Source organism: Laccaria bicolor, genomic scaffold (genome assembly GCF_000143565.1).
Source record: "Laccaria bicolor S238N-H82 LACBIscaffold_5 genomic scaffold, whole genome shotgun sequence".
Taxonomy (NCBI): domain Eukaryota; kingdom Fungi; phylum Basidiomycota; class Agaricomycetes; order Agaricales; family Hydnangiaceae; genus Laccaria; species Laccaria bicolor.
In genome coordinates, this window is record NW_001889876.1 from 1,651,707 (window position 1) to 1,670,639 (window position 18,933).

The following is an 18,933-nucleotide window of genomic DNA, read 5'->3' on the forward strand; positions in this document are numbered from 1 at the left end:
CATCGGTGGGTCAGTTGTGTCCAAAACTGGGGAGAGGCTTAGCCTGTCGTGAGTCGCGTTCAACAGATTGCCAGACATTCTGAAGATCCCCCTTTTGTGGGAAAGTGGGGATAGGATTGCTCAAACGAAGTATGGCGACAATGAAAGAAGGAGTTGCAGGTCTTCCATGTGACCGCGCACACTTTGGAGCGGCGACACCAAGGCGACACTGCTCTACGTGAATGTGCTCCAAGATGATATATGCTTTCTTTACAGCATCATTTTGTTTTCGAACCGACAAGCGCTGCAGGCATCTACAGGAAGTTTCTCTGTTCTCGAAGCATCCCGGGCGCAGTGCTGATGAACAACTTCAACACGAGTTTGACGACCTTGATCGCTTGTTTAACGCTCTTGTTTGGGGTTTCTGAAGCGACGCCGGGAAACCACCATGTACGACAGGTGAACGACACCTCCAAGGCCGGCATGGCGTGGGCGAACTCCAATGCTGTCAGTATCAAGCAGTATGAGGTGACTGGGAAAGTTTCGTGGTTCGTCCTTTGATAAAATGAGCCTGTGTGAGAAGTCAATTTTAACCATCAGGTACTATACCTGGTCTTCGAACCTCGTCAATTCTGATCTTGAATTTGTTCCTTTGTTATGGGGAACGAAAACTCTGGATCAGTTCTCGTCGACCATACAGCCAACGCTTTCTCAAACGCGTCCCATTATTACCGCAGTCCTAGGGATGAATGAGTATGTGTCTTTATGTTGGCATCGAACTCGAACATCTGTAGAATGAAATTATCATAGACCTGATCAAACAAGCCAGTCGAATTTGACTGCGTTGGAGGGCGCACAAATGTGGAAATCCTATCTAGAACCCTTGAGGGTTAATGGCGTACGTCTCGGTAGCCCAGCAATATCCAGTGCTCCCACTGGTAAAACCTGGCTTCAAGATTTTTTCACTGTTTGCGCTGGTAACTGCACCGTCGATTTCATCGCTCTTCGTGCGTTCCATTTTCTACTAAAGAAGACATGCGACCATATAACCATGTTTTCATTAGATTGGTATGGCGTCAACGCAACACAATTCATTCAATATCTCAACGACCTCCACGCCACCTTCCAGAAACCACTTTGGGTAACGGAGTGGGCTTGTCAGAATTATGTTAATGTCCAACAGCAGTGCTCTGATAACGATATCGTACATTTCATGAACGAGACCCAATCTTTTATGGATGGTGCAATTTTTGTTGAGAGATATGCTTGGTTTGGTGCGATGGAGCATTTGCCACAAGGCGTAAATCCTGTCTGTGGCTCGCTTATGATAAATGACATTTGATCTGACTTCTTGTTAGGGCAACGCGCTCATGGATGCAAATGGAAATATTAACGCTCTTGGGAGACAGTATATTAACAGTGAGTGACATTCTGCCAATAACTTGAATGAATAGGATTAATTATTCTTCTCCTCCGCCGCTTAATAGGTATTGGCACCTCAGTGTCGAGTGATGCAAGTAGACCTGCCAAGTCTCTGATACCTTCATTTATACCACTCTTTTTGGTGTCCCTAATGTTTTGTTATTTTTGACGACCACTCTGATGTCTCCATAGCACTCAAATGACACTTACGTTTGACTCAATTGGATACCTTTCCAACTGAAGATGATGGCTTGAGTGATTGGGCTTGAAGTATAGGAATACTTGACCGTCCTCCCAAATTGACTGATCCTGCACGGTAGTTGCGCACTTGTCAGATGACATTCTATGCATGCAAAGATAAATCAGCGAGACTCTGTACTTTGAATCGCCCCCTGAGGTCAAAAACTATACGCAATTCTGACGCGGATGCTCCGGGAGGGCACGAATGATCTGAAGGCAATACGAGGCAATGCACTAAGTCCCCCTTTGCCATTGAGCAGTATCTACCCTCTCGCCATCCAAAGAAACCACTTCTGCTTGATCTTCCGGAATCTTCGTGAAATCAATACCAGCAGGGCCTGGGATGACAGCAGCCAAATCGACGAGGCCCATCAACGTAAACGCAAACGTCCATCCATTGCCCTCAACTGGGTCGAATACGGCTGCAAGATCACTCCAGAAACCTCCCCCAGTACGACAGTAAAATACGGGGGGCATATGATACACGCTATCGCGCAGTGTCGCAACAAGTTGGAGGACAATCCCGGCTTGTACGCTGTTTTGCTCCGCGTACGCTGAACGCATCAGAAGAATGCCATACGGCAACTTGTCGACGGAACTGGGAGGTGCTAGGGCCAGTTGGTGAGTTGATACCCCGAATCGACGATAAACAGCGCAGCAGGAGGTGGGAGCGATGACGGGAGGTATGTCATTGGTACCTTGAGGATTGTCGGGTGACAACGTGGTGGTGGTTTGTTGCGAGTCATGTTTGATGATCTTGTCTCGATTCACCCGTGTACATTCCACTGGCAGAATGAGTAGGTCCGTCCTTCTGTCTGTCGATGGGAACGTGGCCGCAGGTTCTCCGACAACTAGTGCATAATTAAAACCTGGCATCGACAACCTGGATAACAAGCAAGTGAGAAACGAAGATATCAAAAATACTCGCAGGTGGTGGGATTGATACCGACTTGTAATTTGCTCCATTCTCCGATATCGCCCAATAAAACGGGTCTACTTTCGCAACGACTCGGAGAGCGCCGCTTCCTATTTGAAACTCATTTACGCCTACGAACCATTGTGCTCAGATTTGAGAGCGAATTTTGTACCAGTTCCATCGTCTAACAACATCCACTGTTGATGGAGGCCACCAGCAAAAGGGCGTGAAGTTGCTGTATGGAAGAAATCAGGGTATCTGCCGAATCAATTTTACTCGTTGAGATTGGACCTTTATTTAAAGCAAAAAGATCGAGCGGCTTTCCTTTGGAATTCACAATAAATTGGGGCCCGTCTTCGCATAACACACAATGAGAAGTTTAGGAATTATGGAAATCTAGTCCGGAACGAGACTTACAAAAGTCAAACATCGTACCCACTGAGTCGCTCCAATCACCAGGGACAGCACAGAGGTAGAGGGCATTGACATGAGGTCATCAACGCCAACCACCCTTTATGTCGGAAAAAGCCTTCGTTGTCACCGAACACGTTCCGGAAACGAGGCTGGATCCTTGCTTCTACACCTTCAGCATAGAGGTAGAGGGCATTGACATGAGATCATCAACGCCAACCACATTTAATAACGGAGAAAACCTTCGTTGTCACCGAACGCTTTCCAAAGAATGAAGGCTGGATTCTTGCTTCCGCACCTCAAGTATCTATACTTTTGAGCGGAAGAAATGTGAGATGGCTAACAAAGTCAAGCCCAACAAGCATCGCGGATTCCCCAGAGCTTCAAAGGCTGGCCCTAATCAAACGAAAAGATTGAGAAGTTGCTTGATTGAAACCAATTGAAATAGAGAATCCTGCCTTTTTGAAAACATCCCGTTCCTGCGCCTGCATTCAGCCCTTTAAACTCAAGGGGAGTCTCAACATCGGCCGTTATGTAGAAATCCAGCGGCGCGGTACCATACTAGAGGCATGTCGAGAAGATCCAACACATCCGAACGTGATGAAGCGCCTGCTGTAACGAAAGTCGACATCAGGAACGCACTCATGGCTTGGAGTATGATTCGACAATGAAAGAGTTCCAGCGAGTGCGAAGTGCTGGAGAGGTTCCGGATGAGAATACTACTTAATCGCAGCCCTCTTGGAAAAACACATCTTCGAAGATTTTTCTCGAAAACTTCATCCGGCAGCGCAGGGAGAAGGTTTTTATTTGAGAGGCCTGTCGTTATTCATTAATATTCACCTTGCATCGCTTCTTTGTGAGATGTGGGCCTTAGTGAACGAATGTCATTGTTATTGACGTCAGGCACGTGACTCCTCTGTGACCCCCTTCTCCCTTCCTCGACCAATCCTCGACCTCTGAATTCCTTATTCACTCGATCTTTTGCCTCGCTAACTGCCCCCGTTCGTTACTCACCCTGTTCCACAACACCAAAGCAAGCCCCAGTTCGTTGATCGGACTCCCAGGCATGGGAGAAGTTAAGAAGTTAAGAAGCACTGCAGTGTCTTACCTCGTAAGAACTGTTGATCGAGGACACTTAACGAAAGTAATAGTTCTCGTTGCAGGTAAACGATTTGATTTCATTCTTTGTCTTATACATTGGGAACGGAACACTGTCCTAAACTTCATTTCACAGCAGTTGAGCGTTTGAAGGTAATCTGTGTAACGTTAAATTGAGGGGATTGATGAGAATGTGTCCACAAGCATGTGGAGACGTGAACATACCCTAACATCAAGGAGAGGCTAATCACGAATCCAACGGAAAATGCTTCCACCTGCGTTGACCCCCCAAACCACACCATCGGTGCCCGCGCCGATATCAACCAATTTACCAGTAACGTTAACCCAAGCGTTCTTGTCATCGCCAGTGGATGTGAAGATGTCGTTCGCCGCGTTGACCCCCCACACATTGGTTTTTATTCCAGCAGAGATTGCAGTGAGGGCACCGGGAATGTTAACCCAGTGATTGGGATCTCCTTGGTCCCCAGTATAACGAAAGATGGAGCCACCGGCGTTCACCCCCCAAACTGTGCCATCAGCACCCGCACCAATGTCACTGAGGGCACCGGGGATCTGGACCCAGGGGTTGGCGTCGTCACCTGTGTAACGAAAGATCTGGTCTGAGGCGTTGACTCCCCAAACGTTGGTGCGGGATCCAGCAGAGATTCGTTTGAGTTTTCCTGGAATGTTGGTCCAGTGATTGGAATCCCAGACATAGCGGAAGATGTCGCCGCCGGCGTTGACTCCCCAAACGGTGCCATCAGCGGCCGCGCCTATGTCGGTGAGACCACCAGGGATCTGGACCCAGGGTTTGGTGTCATCGCCTGTGTAACGAAAGATGTTGCTGGCAGCGTTGACTCCCCAAACATTGGTGACGGATCCGGCGGAGATTCGCGTGAGACCACCAGGGATATTTTTCCAAGGCATGTTGCGAAACTTGAAGACCTCAGCACCGTGGACGGGCAACAACAGTGGGTAAATGTACCTGATAAACCTGATAAAGCACAGACTGAATAGAGGTAAGCCCAGGAGAGTATTGAGTAGAATTGCCTACGCACCAATGAAAACGGTCGCGAACGATGAGGGTGGAGATGTTTGCACGAACTGCTTATATAGGGCCAGGTGAGCTATTTTTAATCGTGTTGTCGCCTTTGAGGAAGTAAAGAGCATTGCATTAGGAACCCAAGAGATCAACAAGAACAAGTGAAGGACAAAATGGAACGCTGTCATGAAGATGCTCGCTGTCATGAAGATGGCCCGCTGACTTGAATGATGAAGATGCTTCGTATCAACTTTGTATACATATAGAGCGACCGGAGAGACAAGTTCGCCGGTTTCAGCGCCAGGTGTCGAACGTGTCCAAATAGATGGTCGACTATTTTCGCAATAATTTCTGCAGGAAGGACGAGGGAACAAGCGTCATCGATGAGTGGCGCTACCAAGATCTCCCAAGAACTTCCTCAATCACATTCAAGCCTCTGAATATAGGCAAGCTCCTCACGCTTTGAAAGGGATATGAAGCACATTTGCGTTCAAATTGTTATTAATATTTTCCTTCCAGAATGCTGAGTCGACGTCTTGAATTCCTCCATAGGCAAGAGGAGTCCGAGAGACGGAAGTGAGTCCGTAGAAAAGACAAATGACGGATTCAACGGCGATAACGTTGGTCAGAGGATGAGGAGCAATGAGGTGATCAAGGGGTGATCTGTATAGATGATGATGGAAAAGTGAAACAGAAAGACCCTCTTTCTTGAAAATTGGAAGTGATACCAGGTGATACTACCTGGAGATGAACTTTGGATAGGAATGTTCCGAACCCTCATAGAAGCAGCGTTTAGACAGGTGTACGTATGACTTGAAAGCTTGCATGCCACTGTCAGCTGAGAAAGAGGTATATGAGTCGGTACCAGTGGTGCTGCACAATCGGGTGAATGACGCGATGTGAAAACAATGTCCCTTACTTACGATACTCGTAAAGTTCCTCAAGGTCGGCGATTCCGAGTCCGGTGATTTCCTATGCGTAGTTATTGAACAGAAATTTCCACTCCGTACTGACGGAACTAGAATATGCCAAAGGATGGTAAGTATCGCCAAATGGCGGGGCGACCGGAAATCGCTTCAACATCGTAACTGCTCACCTATACGTTTACCACCATCCTCTATAAACAGTTAATCTGCAATTCTCGCAATAATGGGTGGTGGAGATTTGAACATGAAAAGGTCCTGTCACCCTCTCCTACTTACTGAAGAATCAGGAGAGGGTGTGGCTCGATGACAAGAAAGCTGTGAGTCATCATCCCCCATCTTCACCGACGCCGTTCACTCATATGCCACAAGCTACCAGCTTGAGGAGAAGAAGAAAATCGACCAACTTCGTAAAGAAAAGGAAGAGGATGAGCTTCAACGTTTGCAAGAGGAACAGACAGGCAAGAAACGAACAGAAAAGTTAGAATGGCTGTATGCAATGCCTGCGACGGGAAGTATTAGTCAGAATCCGAATGATTTGGAGAAGTATCTGCTTGGAAAAAAGAGATATCGACAGCCGACGAGAACGCAAAGGTGAGTTCACTGTCGCTCCGCCTTTCGCTTGGCCCTAAACTGAACCGTCACGTAGGGAGGGCATGCCGCATGAGGATGAATGATACTCAACTGTTGAAACACCTGGCCTCCCTTATGACCCCTTGCAGGTCTTGCTTGATGTATATGTACTACCCATTGTGTATCTGAAGAAGCAAGCAGTCCACTCTGGACACGCTGCAACTGCACGACAGTTGAGAAGTGTTCACTATCTGGGATTATTTTTCCCATACTTACAGCAGGATACCATTTTCTAACCAAAAAAAAAAACCTAGGTTACGCGGGTTTATACCCAGTCAGATGATCATGAACGGGCTGAATACGTTAACAAGCTGAACACGATAACTAGGGTAGCAAAACACTTGAGTGGAACCAGACTATGTACGCCGTTTTTTTTTATGCGACAGGGTAGGCATCCCCGCTTCAACCACGTCGTCATCCCTATCCCTGTCGTCGCCACCTGACAATTTGTAACGGCGCTTTTTACCTCCTCCTCGAGCCTTGCTCTCTTCGTTGAGTTGATTGCGGGCTAGTCTTCCAGCTTCAACCACCCGCTCTTTGAGCAGCGCGATCTCCTGCAAGTCGGTTGGATAAAGGTCTAGTTTTTGATTTAGGACTTTCTCCAGACGCAACATGAGTTCGGCGTCGTATTGCGTGACCATGAGTATGGATTTGCCAGCTCTACCTGCCCGCGCTGTACGTCCCACACGATGGATGTAGTCCTTCGAGTGAGTGGGAGTGTCGTAGTTGATGACAACGTCAACATTGGGAACATCCAGGCCACTGTGATGAAAACAATGGGCTTCTCAGCGGGAAGATTATAGCTGTAGCGACGCACCGGCTTGCCACGTCAGTGGCAACCAATATTTTGCTTTTTCCGCTTTTGAATCTAGTGAACGCGCCCAATCGCTGGCTTTGCGTAAGCTCGCCGTGAAGAGGTACGGCGTCAAAACCGAGACTGCGTAGAATGATGCTTAGGCTGAGGAAAAGAGGTTCAGATGGGAGTCGTGAGAAGAGGAAATTCATGTACCGCTTCGCGTCAGCCACAGTTCGAACAAAAACGATGATCAGATTCTGCACCAAAGAGTTGATCAAATAGACCAGTGTGACTTCTTTTTCCACCAGAGGGCATAGAAGATAATGTTGGACAAGGGTGGAGACTGTGGTGTACCTGTGTCGAATCGAATGAGAAGAAGTTGTAACGAAGTATAAGCAGGTCCAAACCTGAACAACGATGCGTCTACGCGGACTGGGTCAGAGAGACTTGCGCGCTGTAGCTTGGAGACGTTTGCCGTCATGGTAGCCGAGAAGAGGTACGTGCAACGTTCCTTGGGTATTGACTGCATGATTTCAGTTATTTCACGCTGGAAATCAAGGTCCAAAAGACGATCTGCTTCGTCCAGAACCTATAGGCCGAGATGAATGATGGGTAGAGTGGTGTGAAAGCTGTCCACACCAGATGTTTCAAGGAGCGCAAGCTGAATCCTTTCGTTGACTTGAGATGATCATGAAGCCGCCCTGGTGTAGCGACAATAATGTGCGGCTTTTGGGCGAGTCGTACCGCCTGCTGAACTCGGTCGTCGTCGCCACCGACAATCACAACCGACTGGACACCCATCGCTGCGCCCAGAGCCTCGAATTGTGCCGAGATTTGATAAGCCAGCTCGCGAGTAGGTGAAAGAACACATGCAAAGTAGCCTTGAGGATTGTCCCATAGGCGGTGGAGGATAGGAATCACGAAAGCTAGTGTTTTCCCGGAACCGGTGGGTGCGATACCGATGATATCTCGCCCGGCGATAGCTTGCGGGATGCAACCTGTCTGTATTTCGGTGGGAGTTGTGTGCTTGAGTTCTTCTAGTGCCTGCAAGAGAGGTGCGCAGATCCCTAATTCTGCGAAAGTTTTGGTCTCCATGGCGACACGTGGGAACGGCGGCGCGAGTCTTCCTGGAATGAATATGGTTGTTAAACGTTACAGCTAACTGCATAATCGTAGACCATATCTAAATTTTACTTTGTGCGCTTTTATTTGTACAAACAACCATATTAGGTAGAACGCCCTTCCAAGTTGGCAAGTTCCAACCGCTCCACCCTTATGACGTGCGGGGCGGGATTGGAGCGTTTGGAGCAACTACCGAAACGGTGCTAGAATGTGGAGCAATAGGCAGCCCGCGCGCATATGGGCATCATGGTTTACATAGCCACAGCCTAAAACGGATGTTTATGCACAACCAAAGGCGCAAAGTGAAATTTCAGATGTGGTCTACGATTATGCAGTTAGCTGTAAACAGTGTATAAAATTTGGAGATGTCTGGTGAAGAATTGAGCGAGTTATTCGGGGTGACCAAATGACGCCACCCGTCCGAAGTAAGGGACAGGGTTAGTACCCGCAAAGTCACAGTTCAGACGAATTTTTCTACCCGAGCCCGTACAAAAGTCGAAGTCAACTCCCCCTCACCCGCAAAGTTCACTCTTTAAACAACCAAGTACTCATCTGCAACCACAAGCTTATCCACACTCCACTTTACCTCACCTCCTTCTCCTTCCCCGATTTTTTGCACATTATCAACACCAACACCCGCCAAACACCCCTGCCCAACAAAACTGACTTCGACAGGAAAGAACGCTGCTACGTCGTCACCTCCCACCGTGAACATCAATGAGCCCGACTTTGTACTTTCCACAGAAGGCGAGATGACGGGGATGGACCAGGCAAGTGAGTGTGAGGAGGGATCGAGGGACCATGAGCCTGTGTGTTCGGAGGAGACGGTTGGATAGGAGCCGTCACTTGAGGGAGAGGGGTATTAGAAGGAGGGGTGGGGATGGAAGAGAAGAAAGGACGTACGGAAGGGGAATAGAGATGACGACGTCGTATAGAGTGACATGTTCATTCTCCAGCTCGTATTCAATGCTCACTTCGCATGTACCGTCATTGGAGGGTGAGGGCCAGCAGTTGACTGAGCAAATGATTAACAAAAATTGACGAGCACGATGTAAAACTCACTCGACAACGGCACATTAGTCTCATCCGTCCCAACATACCTCCACTTCAACACTGCCAAGCTCTGTCCAACGGGAAACGCCCTTCCAGGGTCTTTGAGCGCAACCACCTTTGGTCCTGCACCAGGTGCGAACTTGGCAACGTTGGGGTGCTGCTTGAACTGTAACGCGGTCCCAAATGTATCAGCGGGCGGTTGCGAGAGCGTAATCTTGAGGTGCGCAGATGCAGGGTCGGAGATTTGGAGGTTCATGTCTCCTTTCAGTTCGAAGGATTGAAGGCCGCCATCACGGAGAAGGGAGAGTGAGATTTGTTCCTTGATGACGATGTGTACGCTGCGAATAGATGAGTCTGATTTAGTTAGAGGCGTGAAAAAAAATGCCGTACCTTTCAGCCTCAACTTCGGGAACACTTCCCCTCCCACTCGCTTTCTGAATCGTCGGCTCGCTCACTGCCTGTGTTGGCGTGGTCGGCTCTGTCCTCTCCTCTACCCCTAAGCCCGTGGTGGCCAACACCTCACCCCCAAGTGCGTCCAACAACTCTGCCTGCTTCGTCTTTTTCGCCGAGCCAAGCTTCATTCCGCTCCCCTTGAACGCGGGGGACTTGGCTACGGGAGTCGTGTTACGAATGGTGGAAGAGGGTTCCACGGGCTCAAAGCGGGGGATGGGTGAGTATCCTGAAATTCCTCCGCCTACTCCGAGATAGGATGGACTGGAAGTGTTGAGTGAACCACCGATGGAAGCTGCGCGGCGTTGTTGCTCGCGACGCTGCATTTCAAGTTGCTTTGCGCGTCGTTTGAGCTCTTCTTTTGCTTCCGCCTCTTTGTTCTACGTGTACGGTGTTAGTTTAGTGCAAGTGATAGAGAAGAAAAGACCCACCCTTGCAATTATTTCCTGGATCTTTTCCTCGTGGCTCTCCATCTCCAGGACACTCCTAACCTGCATGAGGCCGACCTGCTCTCTGTACCCCAGACTAACAACCTCGTCGAATGCTCCGAGCAGCTCAAATGCATTTTTCAAAATCTCTCTCTCGTCTGCAGATCTACAAATATCAGAGACGACGCGAGCAAAGAGGTGGAGTGTATCAATGTCCTGGAGGATATTGGATGCTTTGTTTGTTATCAAGAGGATGTAGAGGTCCTCTAAGGGCTGGTAGACGTAGCGAACGTCTGGAGTTTCTACAGAGGTGTGTTGGGTGTTTGTGGGTATAAGCTTAGGAAAAGAGGCAAGCAGAGATTCGATCCGGGTTCGCGACATGTCCCTGAATTGTCGAGAAATGACGGCTAATTCAGAGTAGTGTATAAGCAGCATAAAATCTTCTGCAACGAGAGATACGAACCTTTGCCGCCTTTGGTGCATATCGACGCTGCTAGCACAACCTACACCAATCAATTCCTCGTCAATGACGTTCAATATCAGAATATGGGCAACTAACCATGGTTTAAGTATCTATAACCCGCCTGTACCGCGCGTCCTGAAGCCTCGTTTGTAGCAAATGTCGACGATGGCGTGTCGGTAACGATATTCGTTCACGTGATTACATAGTCGACTTTGCTCAACAATCCAAAACAAACGCACTTCAGCAATTTGCTGCAAGACTCTTCGCACTTTGCAGACTCTGTTATTCTCATCTTTGGCCTCTTGTCGTGCACCTCTTCTACGACATGAAACGACCGCAAGACTCTCAAGATACATCCATAGACGCTCCACAAGCAAAAAAGCCCAAAATGGCCGACGGAGACGAAAACGGAGAAAGTGGAGGGTGGACGAAAGTAGAGAAGAGGAAGAAGAAGAAAGCTACGAAAAACGAGGCCAAACTCGATGTGTGTGTGATTTCCTCGTGTTCGGTGTTTGTGTTGCCAGGAAAGCCTCGCGATCCTGGTTGCGAGTGTCGATCATGTTCTCATTCGTTTCTGCCCAACAGAATGCCCAGCCTTTGTTCATGTACTCTAACAAAGAGATTGTTAAGCGGAATAATGCTATAGGAATAGACGTGAGGCTTTCATTACTTCACCTAGTTCGTGTTTGACCTAACCTTTGCAGGACATACGAGATCTATGCCTGCACGTTATTGCCGACGCACCAGTTCCAAATTGGCTTCATATCACCGTGCGGTTTTCATACAAATACTCAATGGTGTTTCAAACTGACAAATACGACAGAATACCAACCTGATTCAACGGCTTGTGGTTCTTTTGATACCTGGCCTGACACCAGACCTACTGTCACTACCACCACTTCCAACATCAGCGACTTCCAACCCCAATCTGCCTTTATCAATACCCCTACCCCCACCACCCACTGAAGGACAAACTATAAACAGCGTTCCATTTATCGCAGCTACTTTTAGCCATGCGTGTCCAACAAGGGCGCCTGGCGATCAGACACGGATGCATAGTGTCCTCAGCACCTTTTTTCAAGGTCCTATCAGTGGAGAAGAAAAGAAGAGACGGATGACCCAGAGGCTGCAAGGTGCGTATTTTCGTATTTTTTCTCGGATTCTTTCCTCAACGGTTTATAGCCGAGATCCTGAAGGATAGTCCTGCGCAATATCTCCTCACGCTGGAGCAAATGGTTGAGAACGAATACCCGATACCCTCATACATGGCGGATATATTCCAGAAGCCTGAAGGCTGGGTCGAGACTCCAGAACCCCCAAAACAGGCGGAAGCGTCTTTACCCTCAAAAGGTACAATGAGACCCCAGCAGACAATTTATGCCATTGATTGTGAAATGGTATCTTGATCTCGTCCTCGTGAATGTTATTATTTCTGACATCAGTCTCTTCAACAGTGTTTGACCGAGGATGGAAAGGAATTAACGCGAGTTTGCATAGTCGACTATCATTCTGGCATCGTGGTTTATGACCAACTGGTAAAACCGAAAAAGCCTATCATCGACTACCTCACGCGGTACGTTTGGCGACAACCATCCATTTCTTACATCTGATTCCTTTTCGCAGATGGTCGGGAATTACAGCAGAAGCCCTTGGACCAGTGACGACGACTCATGCCCAAGTTCAAGCACATGTACTTCGTCTACTATCACCGCCAACTCCCAATCCCTTTTCCACGACCAAATCATCAACAGAGCCTGCTCCACCAACCCCCATCCTCCTTGGCCATTCACTAGAATCCGACCTCAACGCACTCAAAATATGTCATCCACTTTGCATCGATACTGCCTTGATGTACCACCACCCCCGTGGTCGGCCTCTCAAACCAGGCCTCGCCTGGCTCACCAAAAAATGGTGCGGGCGTGAAATCCAAGCACGCGGAGAAGGTGGCCATGACCCAGAGGAAGACGCTCGTGCATGCTTGGATCTGTTAAAGAAAAAGCTCCAGGGTGGGCCTGGGTTTGGCGAGTTTAAGATCGACTATGAGTCTATCTTTGAGAGGATGGCTAGGGCATCACGGAGGGCTGGTGGTGGTGGGCCTGGGAGCATCAAAACGTGCGTTGTGGATCATGGAAACCCAAATGTTATGCATGGGAGCAAGGCGAACACCGCAATTGGGTGCAAGACTGACGCGGACGTCTTGGAAGGCTTGTTGGGTGCGATTCCTTCACATCACTTTGTATTTGGGAGGTTCATGTCGTTGGCTGACGTCCTTGGGTGTAAGTGCTTCTTCAATTGCTTGCTGATCGATCCGAAGTAACATACGTGGATTTGCTTTATTCTAGGGACTACACCACGCGCAACGCCAGATTCGCCTCCCCCTCAGCCTGGACCGCCTCCCTCGCCTGAAGCGCTCTCTTTGATTTTGACTACTCTGAACGAACAATTGAAAACTCTGCATGCCGCGCTTCCCCCGCGAACAGCGATTGTCATATTTAGTGGGCACTCTGACCCGCGAAAGATGTCCTCGTTGAATGCGCGGAAAGCGGCGTTTGAGAATGCACTCAGGTCGGGGAAGACATCGGAGGAACTTGGGCCTGAGTTGAAGTGGAGTGCTGGGGACGGAAGGGATTTGGAGGAGGCGGTAGAGCTGGCGCGGAGGGGGTTGCTGTTCTTGGGTGTCAAGCAGTAATTGAGGATTTCAACGCTTGTCATTATATCACGTCGGCTTACTGGATGGTTTCGGAACTGAAAGTCAAAATTAAATAGCTGGAATTTACTCCATAACTCTCTCTGACTATCGTGGTTTGGCCGCAACCGCGTCAATCAATGCTCAGATCATGAGAGAATTGCGAAAAGATCTTCCAATACCAGCAACATGAAATTTGCGGGGACTGCGGTGACACCTCAGTACTGATATGTAGGACTTTGAAAGGGAAATAAAAGAACAGTCCTATTGCGGAGTCTTTTTGAGCCATGCATGGGACTGAAGTTGTCTGGTACTCGGCAGCGAAGCCAATGTAGCGGAAAGTTTCAAGGGCACGCCTGATGCTTGAAGATTAAAGAAAAACGAGAACGACTTTTGAATTTAGTTTTCAACACACATCTGCAGATAGGAGCAATTTTCTACTTCTCAAGCCTTGGAGATGTTCACAACAGCACCGTGTTTCAACGCACGGCTGTACGGGCAGAACTATAACGACGAGCAAGTGGGTAAGCAAAATACACGACGTTAGAAAAGAAACATGGGCTTACAGCATGACCAGCCTGCAACAGTTCATCGTCAACACCCTCAACTTTAATGTCAACCGCGATTCCAAATCCTCCCAAGCCTTCCGCGTCACCCAGAGACACACTGGTATGGACAACAGCTTTCTTAGCCATTTCGCTCTTTCCCAAGCCACCTGCTACGAACTGGATGGCGCCGAGGAGGCACCCTGAACAAAACAAGTATTCAGCGACGCGATGAAGCGCTATTAGTGCTAGGATCCAACTTCACCTGCATATCCCATGGCGAAGAGTTGCTCTGGGTTCTGTCCCGCCCTCGAGCTTCCGGGTGAAGCGAGCTTTAGGTCGAGTCCTCCTGAAGAGACTTCTCCATTACGCCCTGCACCTGTCGCCGTTGCATGCGCTGTGTACTGCAGTGCGGTAAAGTGTGAGCCAGCGATCACTCATTCGTAGGGTGATGTCATCACGTTTGTTTTGCTCAACGTCAGAACGGAGCGTGTAGGTACGTAGCTGGCGACATTGGGATGAGCAAGTCGGACAGAGGAACGGAGCAGAGAGCGGGATGCGATGTTCAACATGGCGGTTGGTGAGAAAGATGTCTTCCTAAGAATCCTAAGTAGAGAGTTACATATTTATAAATAAGCATCTTGGTCACATTTTTACCCTTCACCGAGGAGGATGGTGAGCTCGCCAGCGTTGACTTTGCTCGCGGCCAGCTCAGAGTTCAATTCTATCACGCCACTGCCCTGCAGCGGTAGTTGGCAAGGCCATCTTTTTCCTCGTCTTGCCTCGTTCTCGTTTGGGAGCCACTCCGAGTCGCCCACACTGCAAACTCTAGTTGGATGCCTGACCTGGAACCTGCAGACAGGCCTCACGGTGCCTTCACCGACAACGACGATACGGTCTGTTTAGCTCTGTTCGGGTCCTGTTCAGGGCTGTAAGTAAAGACTGCGGAGTCACACAGGTGGCACTTTCTTGGGCACTTCACAAACATCGCCCAGTCCTCCGACTCCTGGTGCTCGTCAGCGTTCAAGCTCGATGGCAATAGGAGCCCTGATAGAACCATTATTCAGTCACCTTCCCTTCTTTCTCGCGCTCGTCGTACGCCCATCGCCCTATCGGAAGCTCTTCTTCATCCCTATCCTCTGCGCCAACATCTGGATACTTCTCTACGGATCAAGCCCAGTAAACTATTCAAGAGTAGTCAATATTTGGGGCACTTCACTTGCCACACGTGTCGCCATCGCCTCCGATTTCATCCTTCTCACTGATGTGCAGAACGAACTCCGGCTTCAAATCGACAAACGGCATATCTCGTCTGCGCCCCTCCGCGAGCGTATGTCATGGGGGTTTCGCCTTATGACGACCTCGCGCGGGATAGGATGGGCACATGAGTGCACAACTCGTTTCCCGCCCAAGCCCCAGAACATCTCCCGCTGGGCTTTTGTCGTATCTAAGCTTTTATGGGCGGGATACTATTATATCCTCAGTGACCTTGAGCAGATTCCGTTGCAGTGGAATTTTGCGGTTATTAGAGGTGAAGTGGGTATGGAGGGGCTGACGGGGTTATTCGCCCGAGCGACGTTCCTCGTGTACCTCGCTGAGGTGTACACAGGGATGAATATGGCGTATAACATCCTGGCAGCCGTGACAGTTTCAGTGGGGCTGTCGGAGCCGAGGGATTGGCCGGCAATATTTGGGTATTGGAGCGATGCCTATACGGTTGGACGGTTTTGGGGGTTTGTTCGCTCTCACCTCATAACGCTGCTGTTACTCACATTTACTCTTCCAGGCGATTTTGGCATCAGAATTTTCGAAGAGTAAGATCTATAATGCTAGTCCGAATATCGCTCACTGTTGCCTGAACTTCTACTCTGCAGTTTGTCACCGCCCACGGTAAATTTATCTCCAAGAACATTTTCCATCTTAAAAGTGGCACGTCTCTGGCATGGCATGTGCAACTATTCGTTGCTTTTGCCCTCTCCGGTCTTATTCACCTAGCGGGTGACTACCGCGGTCAGGACGATTGGACGAAGGGAGGCACAATGCGATTTTTCCTGCTTCAAGCGGTAGCGATCAGTTTTGAAGACGTAGTCATCAACCTGGCTTCGAGGCTTGGATTTGGGAAAACCACACGGCTTTCGAAATGTATTGGATATCTCTGGGTCTTGGGTTGGTGGATTTGGGCAGTACCTCCGTGGACTGGTCCATGGGCGGAGGTTAGGATTCGTGAAGTGGGTCACCATAGGCAGAGCTTCATTTTGCGTGTTTGTCAGCAAGTACTGGGAGACTCGGAGGGAAGTCGGCTACTTTAGATCTCCAAATCGATCCTTGGGGCATCAAGCTCATCACGAAGCCTCAGCGCTCAGCATACTTAGATGATAGATCCGTCATCATCATGCATCCATCATTGATTCATCCGGCCCCCTTCCGACGTCCGACCCATAATTACCACTCTAGATAAAGCCAAAAAAGATCATACAATCTCTCACCTCGAGGTTGGATGTTAGGGACGTACACATTTCCTTGGCAGGCTCACTGGTGTGCATCTCTCCCCTTCCCTTAGATTGACATTCCGAATTATTTCCATCGGCGACAACCTGTTCGAGTCTATTATTTGCCCCAGATACATTGATTAAAACCTGGAAGTTATAAGAGTTGAAAAGTTCTTGGTAGTTCCTTCCCAACATTCAATCCTATCATTTACAAATTTTTGATTCAGCAGGAAAGATCCATATTTTTCGACGATAGAACGCTTAATCAAAAGGCTGGCTTGAAGTTTCGATACCCACGAATATTGTCGGCCGCCGAAAAATAATGTATCGACTTGTGATAGGTGAAGTCGGCTCCCGGGCATGTCATTCCGTCTTTTGCGCTTACGAACTAGATACAATGAGTCGCAAGATGATAAGAAAACGAGAAATTTATTCCAGACATAGACCACATCTCCATTCGGCATCACTAAGTTCATTGGGTGTACACCAGGCACCACAGACCCTCGTACATAGGTGGATCGATTGGGCTTGACTTTTATTAACATCCGATCGAACCATACTTCCTTCCTCGCAGCCTTCGCCCATCTTTCATGGCAAATGCCATCCTCTATGTGTATCTCTACAACCGCATCCCTTTATTTATCGCGCTTGTGGTGCGCCCATCTCCCTATCGGAAACTCTGGTTCCTCCCAATCCTATGCCTCAACATCTGGTTGCTCTTCTGCGTGCCGAATACAGGAGAGTCACCATCAACGTCCAACTCTCTAGGATGTGCCATTTTTTGCTCCGTTCTCACCGCGTCCGACTTTATCCTCCTCACGGATGTGCAGAAAGAACTCCGTCTACAGAACGATAAACGGGATATTCCCGCTTCGTCGCTGAGCGCGCGCATGGTTTGGGCGCTCAAATTAATGACGTCCCAGCGTGCGGTTGGCTGGGCACATGAGCCCACAGGACGCATCCCCGCAAAGCCGAAGACCTCTCGGTGGACTTTCGTTGTTTCGAGGTTGTTCTTGGGAGCGTGCTATTATATGCTCTCTGACCTCCTTCGAATTTTGGCGCAATGGCGTTTTGCGGTTGTCAGGCGGGGGACGACCGATGTGGGAGCACTGGGGTCATTGCTGGATCGAATGACCTACCTGACAGCGCTGGCAGAGGTACAGATGGGACTGACCATGCCGTATATTTGCATGTCGGCGGTGTCGGTTGCGCTAGGGCTGACGGAACCAAAGGAATGGCCGGCAATGTTCGGAAGCTGGAGTGAGGCCTATACTATTGGGCGATTCTGGGGGTTTGTTTCCACCTTTTAGGCGCTGCGATTGACTAATTACGAGAGTCGCTCTTCTAGACGGACGTGGCATCAGATGTTGCGCAGGGTAGGGATCCATAGCATGCTCAGGCGAGCATGGCGCTCATGACTTTTGAATTAGCTCCTGACTGTCCACGCCAAGTTCGTCGTCAAAGTCCTCCACATCAAAAATGGCACGTCCTTGTCATGGCATGTTCAACTTTTCGTCGTGTTCACCCTATCTGCTCTTTTGCACCTGGTGGGAGAGTACAGAATCTTCAATAACTGGACTTCGGGCGGGGCAATGAGCTTCTTTGTGATTCAAGCCGTGGGGATCACAATTGAAGACATGATCATCGCCCTCGCTTCGAAAATCGGGTTTCGTAAAACCACATCACTTTCCAAACTCGTTGGATATGTTTGGGTTTGTGGTTGGTTAACTTGGACGATAGTATGGTGGATTGGTCCATTGACGAAAGCCAGGTTTGGTACGCCAGATGACAAGCAGAGCGTAATTTTGGAGTTTTTTCAACGAGCACTCGCAAACGAGACATTCAGCATAAAAGGACAATAACCCGTTACTTACGTTGCTTTAAACTATAAGTTGGAACGTGGTTAATTCACCCTCGGGTTTTCACGATGAGTAGTACTTGAAATGCGAAATGGAAGTGTCGTAAGAAAAATACACAAAAATAATTACAATTACTATACTTGCCTTCTCCTTCCACCACGCTTGTTTGGCTAGGACAACGAAAAAATCGTTCAGTCTCCCATTCTTCCATCATGTTCTGCCGAACCTTTCAATCAATTGTACTATCCCTGCAGTAGCGACTTCTCGGCGACATCACCCACTCCGAACTCGAAGACAACTGTTGATTACTATGTCACGTGCCATGTCGGAAAAAACTATTTGGTCTTATAATAGTTTCTTGTTGATTACCTGCCTTAC

General features: G+C 48.8%; 9 protein-coding genes across 9 annotated transcripts; 5 read left to right on the top strand and 4 right to left on the bottom strand.

Annotated features, from left to right (window-relative positions):
• Positions 1–339: 339 nt before the first annotated feature.
• Positions 340–1,570, top strand: LACBIDRAFT_314085 (uncharacterized protein; the record flags this gene model as incomplete). The annotated part of the gene is made up of 6 exons (XM_001877513.1): positions 340–527; positions 580–732; positions 790–986; positions 1,044–1,288; positions 1,338–1,398; positions 1,467–1,570. 6 exons carry the CDS (start codon positions 340–342, stop codon positions 1,568–1,570), a joined length of 948 nt encoding a protein of 315 aa, XP_001877548.1.
• Positions 1,571–1,875: 305 nt separating this feature from the next.
• LACBIDRAFT_324355 (uncharacterized protein) lies at positions 1,876–2,987 on the bottom strand (the record flags this gene model as incomplete). Its single annotated transcript, XM_001877870.1, has 3 exons — positions 1,876–2,524; positions 2,693–2,792; positions 2,975–2,987. The coding sequence occupies 3 exons, from the start codon at positions 2,985–2,987 to the stop codon at positions 1,876–1,878; spliced, it is 762 nt and encodes a 253-aa protein (XP_001877905.1).
• Positions 2,988–4,125: 1,138 nt separating this feature from the next.
• On the bottom strand, positions 4,126–5,135 carry LACBIDRAFT_399270 (tectonin 1). The gene is made up of 4 exons (XM_001877871.1): positions 5,125–5,135; positions 5,052–5,075; positions 4,292–5,002; positions 4,126–4,224 (listed from the first exon to the last, which is right to left on the bottom strand). Exon 3 carries the CDS (start codon positions 4,991–4,993, stop codon positions 4,310–4,312), a length of 684 nt encoding a protein of 227 aa, XP_001877906.1. The 5' UTR covers positions 4,994–5,002; positions 5,052–5,075; positions 5,125–5,135; the 3' UTR covers positions 4,126–4,224; positions 4,292–4,309.
• A 1,202-nt stretch (positions 5,136–6,337) lies between these two features.
• On the top strand, positions 6,338–6,708 carry LACBIDRAFT_314087 (uncharacterized protein; the record flags this gene model as incomplete). The annotated part of the gene is made up of 3 exons (XM_001877514.1): positions 6,338–6,351; positions 6,404–6,625; positions 6,681–6,708. The coding sequence occupies 3 exons, from the start codon at positions 6,338–6,340 to the stop codon at positions 6,706–6,708; spliced, it is 264 nt and encodes an 87-aa protein (XP_001877549.1).
• Positions 6,709–7,020: 312 nt separating this feature from the next.
• On the bottom strand, positions 7,021–8,555 carry LACBIDRAFT_246981 (uncharacterized protein; the record flags this gene model as incomplete). Its single annotated transcript, XM_001877872.1, has 5 exons — positions 7,021–7,426; positions 7,482–7,622; positions 7,674–7,814; positions 7,868–8,049; positions 8,100–8,555. The coding sequence occupies 5 exons, from the start codon at positions 8,553–8,555 to the stop codon at positions 7,021–7,023; spliced, it is 1,326 nt and encodes a 441-aa protein (XP_001877907.1).
• Positions 8,556–11,674: 3,119 nt separating this feature from the next.
• On the top strand, positions 11,675–13,665 carry LACBIDRAFT_247011 (uncharacterized protein; the record flags this gene model as incomplete). Its single annotated transcript, XM_001877515.1, has 7 exons — positions 11,675–11,746; positions 11,800–12,121; positions 12,159–12,373; positions 12,431–12,549; positions 12,600–12,673; positions 12,728–13,252; positions 13,343–13,665. Coding segments are annotated over 7 exons (1,650 nt in total), but the record flags the coding sequence as incomplete, so codon positions are not given.
• A 441-nt stretch (positions 13,666–14,106) lies between these two features.
• LACBIDRAFT_314091 (uncharacterized protein) lies at positions 14,107–15,195 on the bottom strand (the record flags this gene model as incomplete). The annotated part of the gene is made up of 6 exons (XM_001877873.1): positions 14,107–14,166; positions 14,229–14,410; positions 14,473–14,611; positions 14,669–14,813; positions 14,865–15,105; positions 15,162–15,195. The coding sequence occupies 6 exons, from the start codon at positions 15,193–15,195 to the stop codon at positions 14,107–14,109; spliced, it is 801 nt and encodes a 266-aa protein (XP_001877908.1).
• A 44-nt stretch (positions 15,196–15,239) lies between these two features.
• Positions 15,240–16,516, top strand: LACBIDRAFT_314092 (uncharacterized protein; the record flags this gene model as incomplete). The annotated part of the gene is made up of 3 exons (XM_001877516.1): positions 15,240–15,940; positions 15,994–16,021; positions 16,082–16,516. 3 exons carry the CDS (start codon positions 15,240–15,242, stop codon positions 16,514–16,516), a joined length of 1,164 nt encoding a protein of 387 aa, XP_001877551.1.
• Positions 16,517–17,286: 770 nt separating this feature from the next.
• On the top strand, positions 17,287–18,558 carry LACBIDRAFT_314094 (uncharacterized protein; the record flags this gene model as incomplete). The annotated part of the gene is made up of 3 exons (XM_001877517.1): positions 17,287–17,987; positions 18,045–18,072; positions 18,127–18,558. 3 exons carry the CDS (start codon positions 17,287–17,289, stop codon positions 18,556–18,558), a joined length of 1,161 nt encoding a protein of 386 aa, XP_001877552.1.
• Between the last annotated feature and the right edge of the window lie 375 nt (positions 18,559–18,933).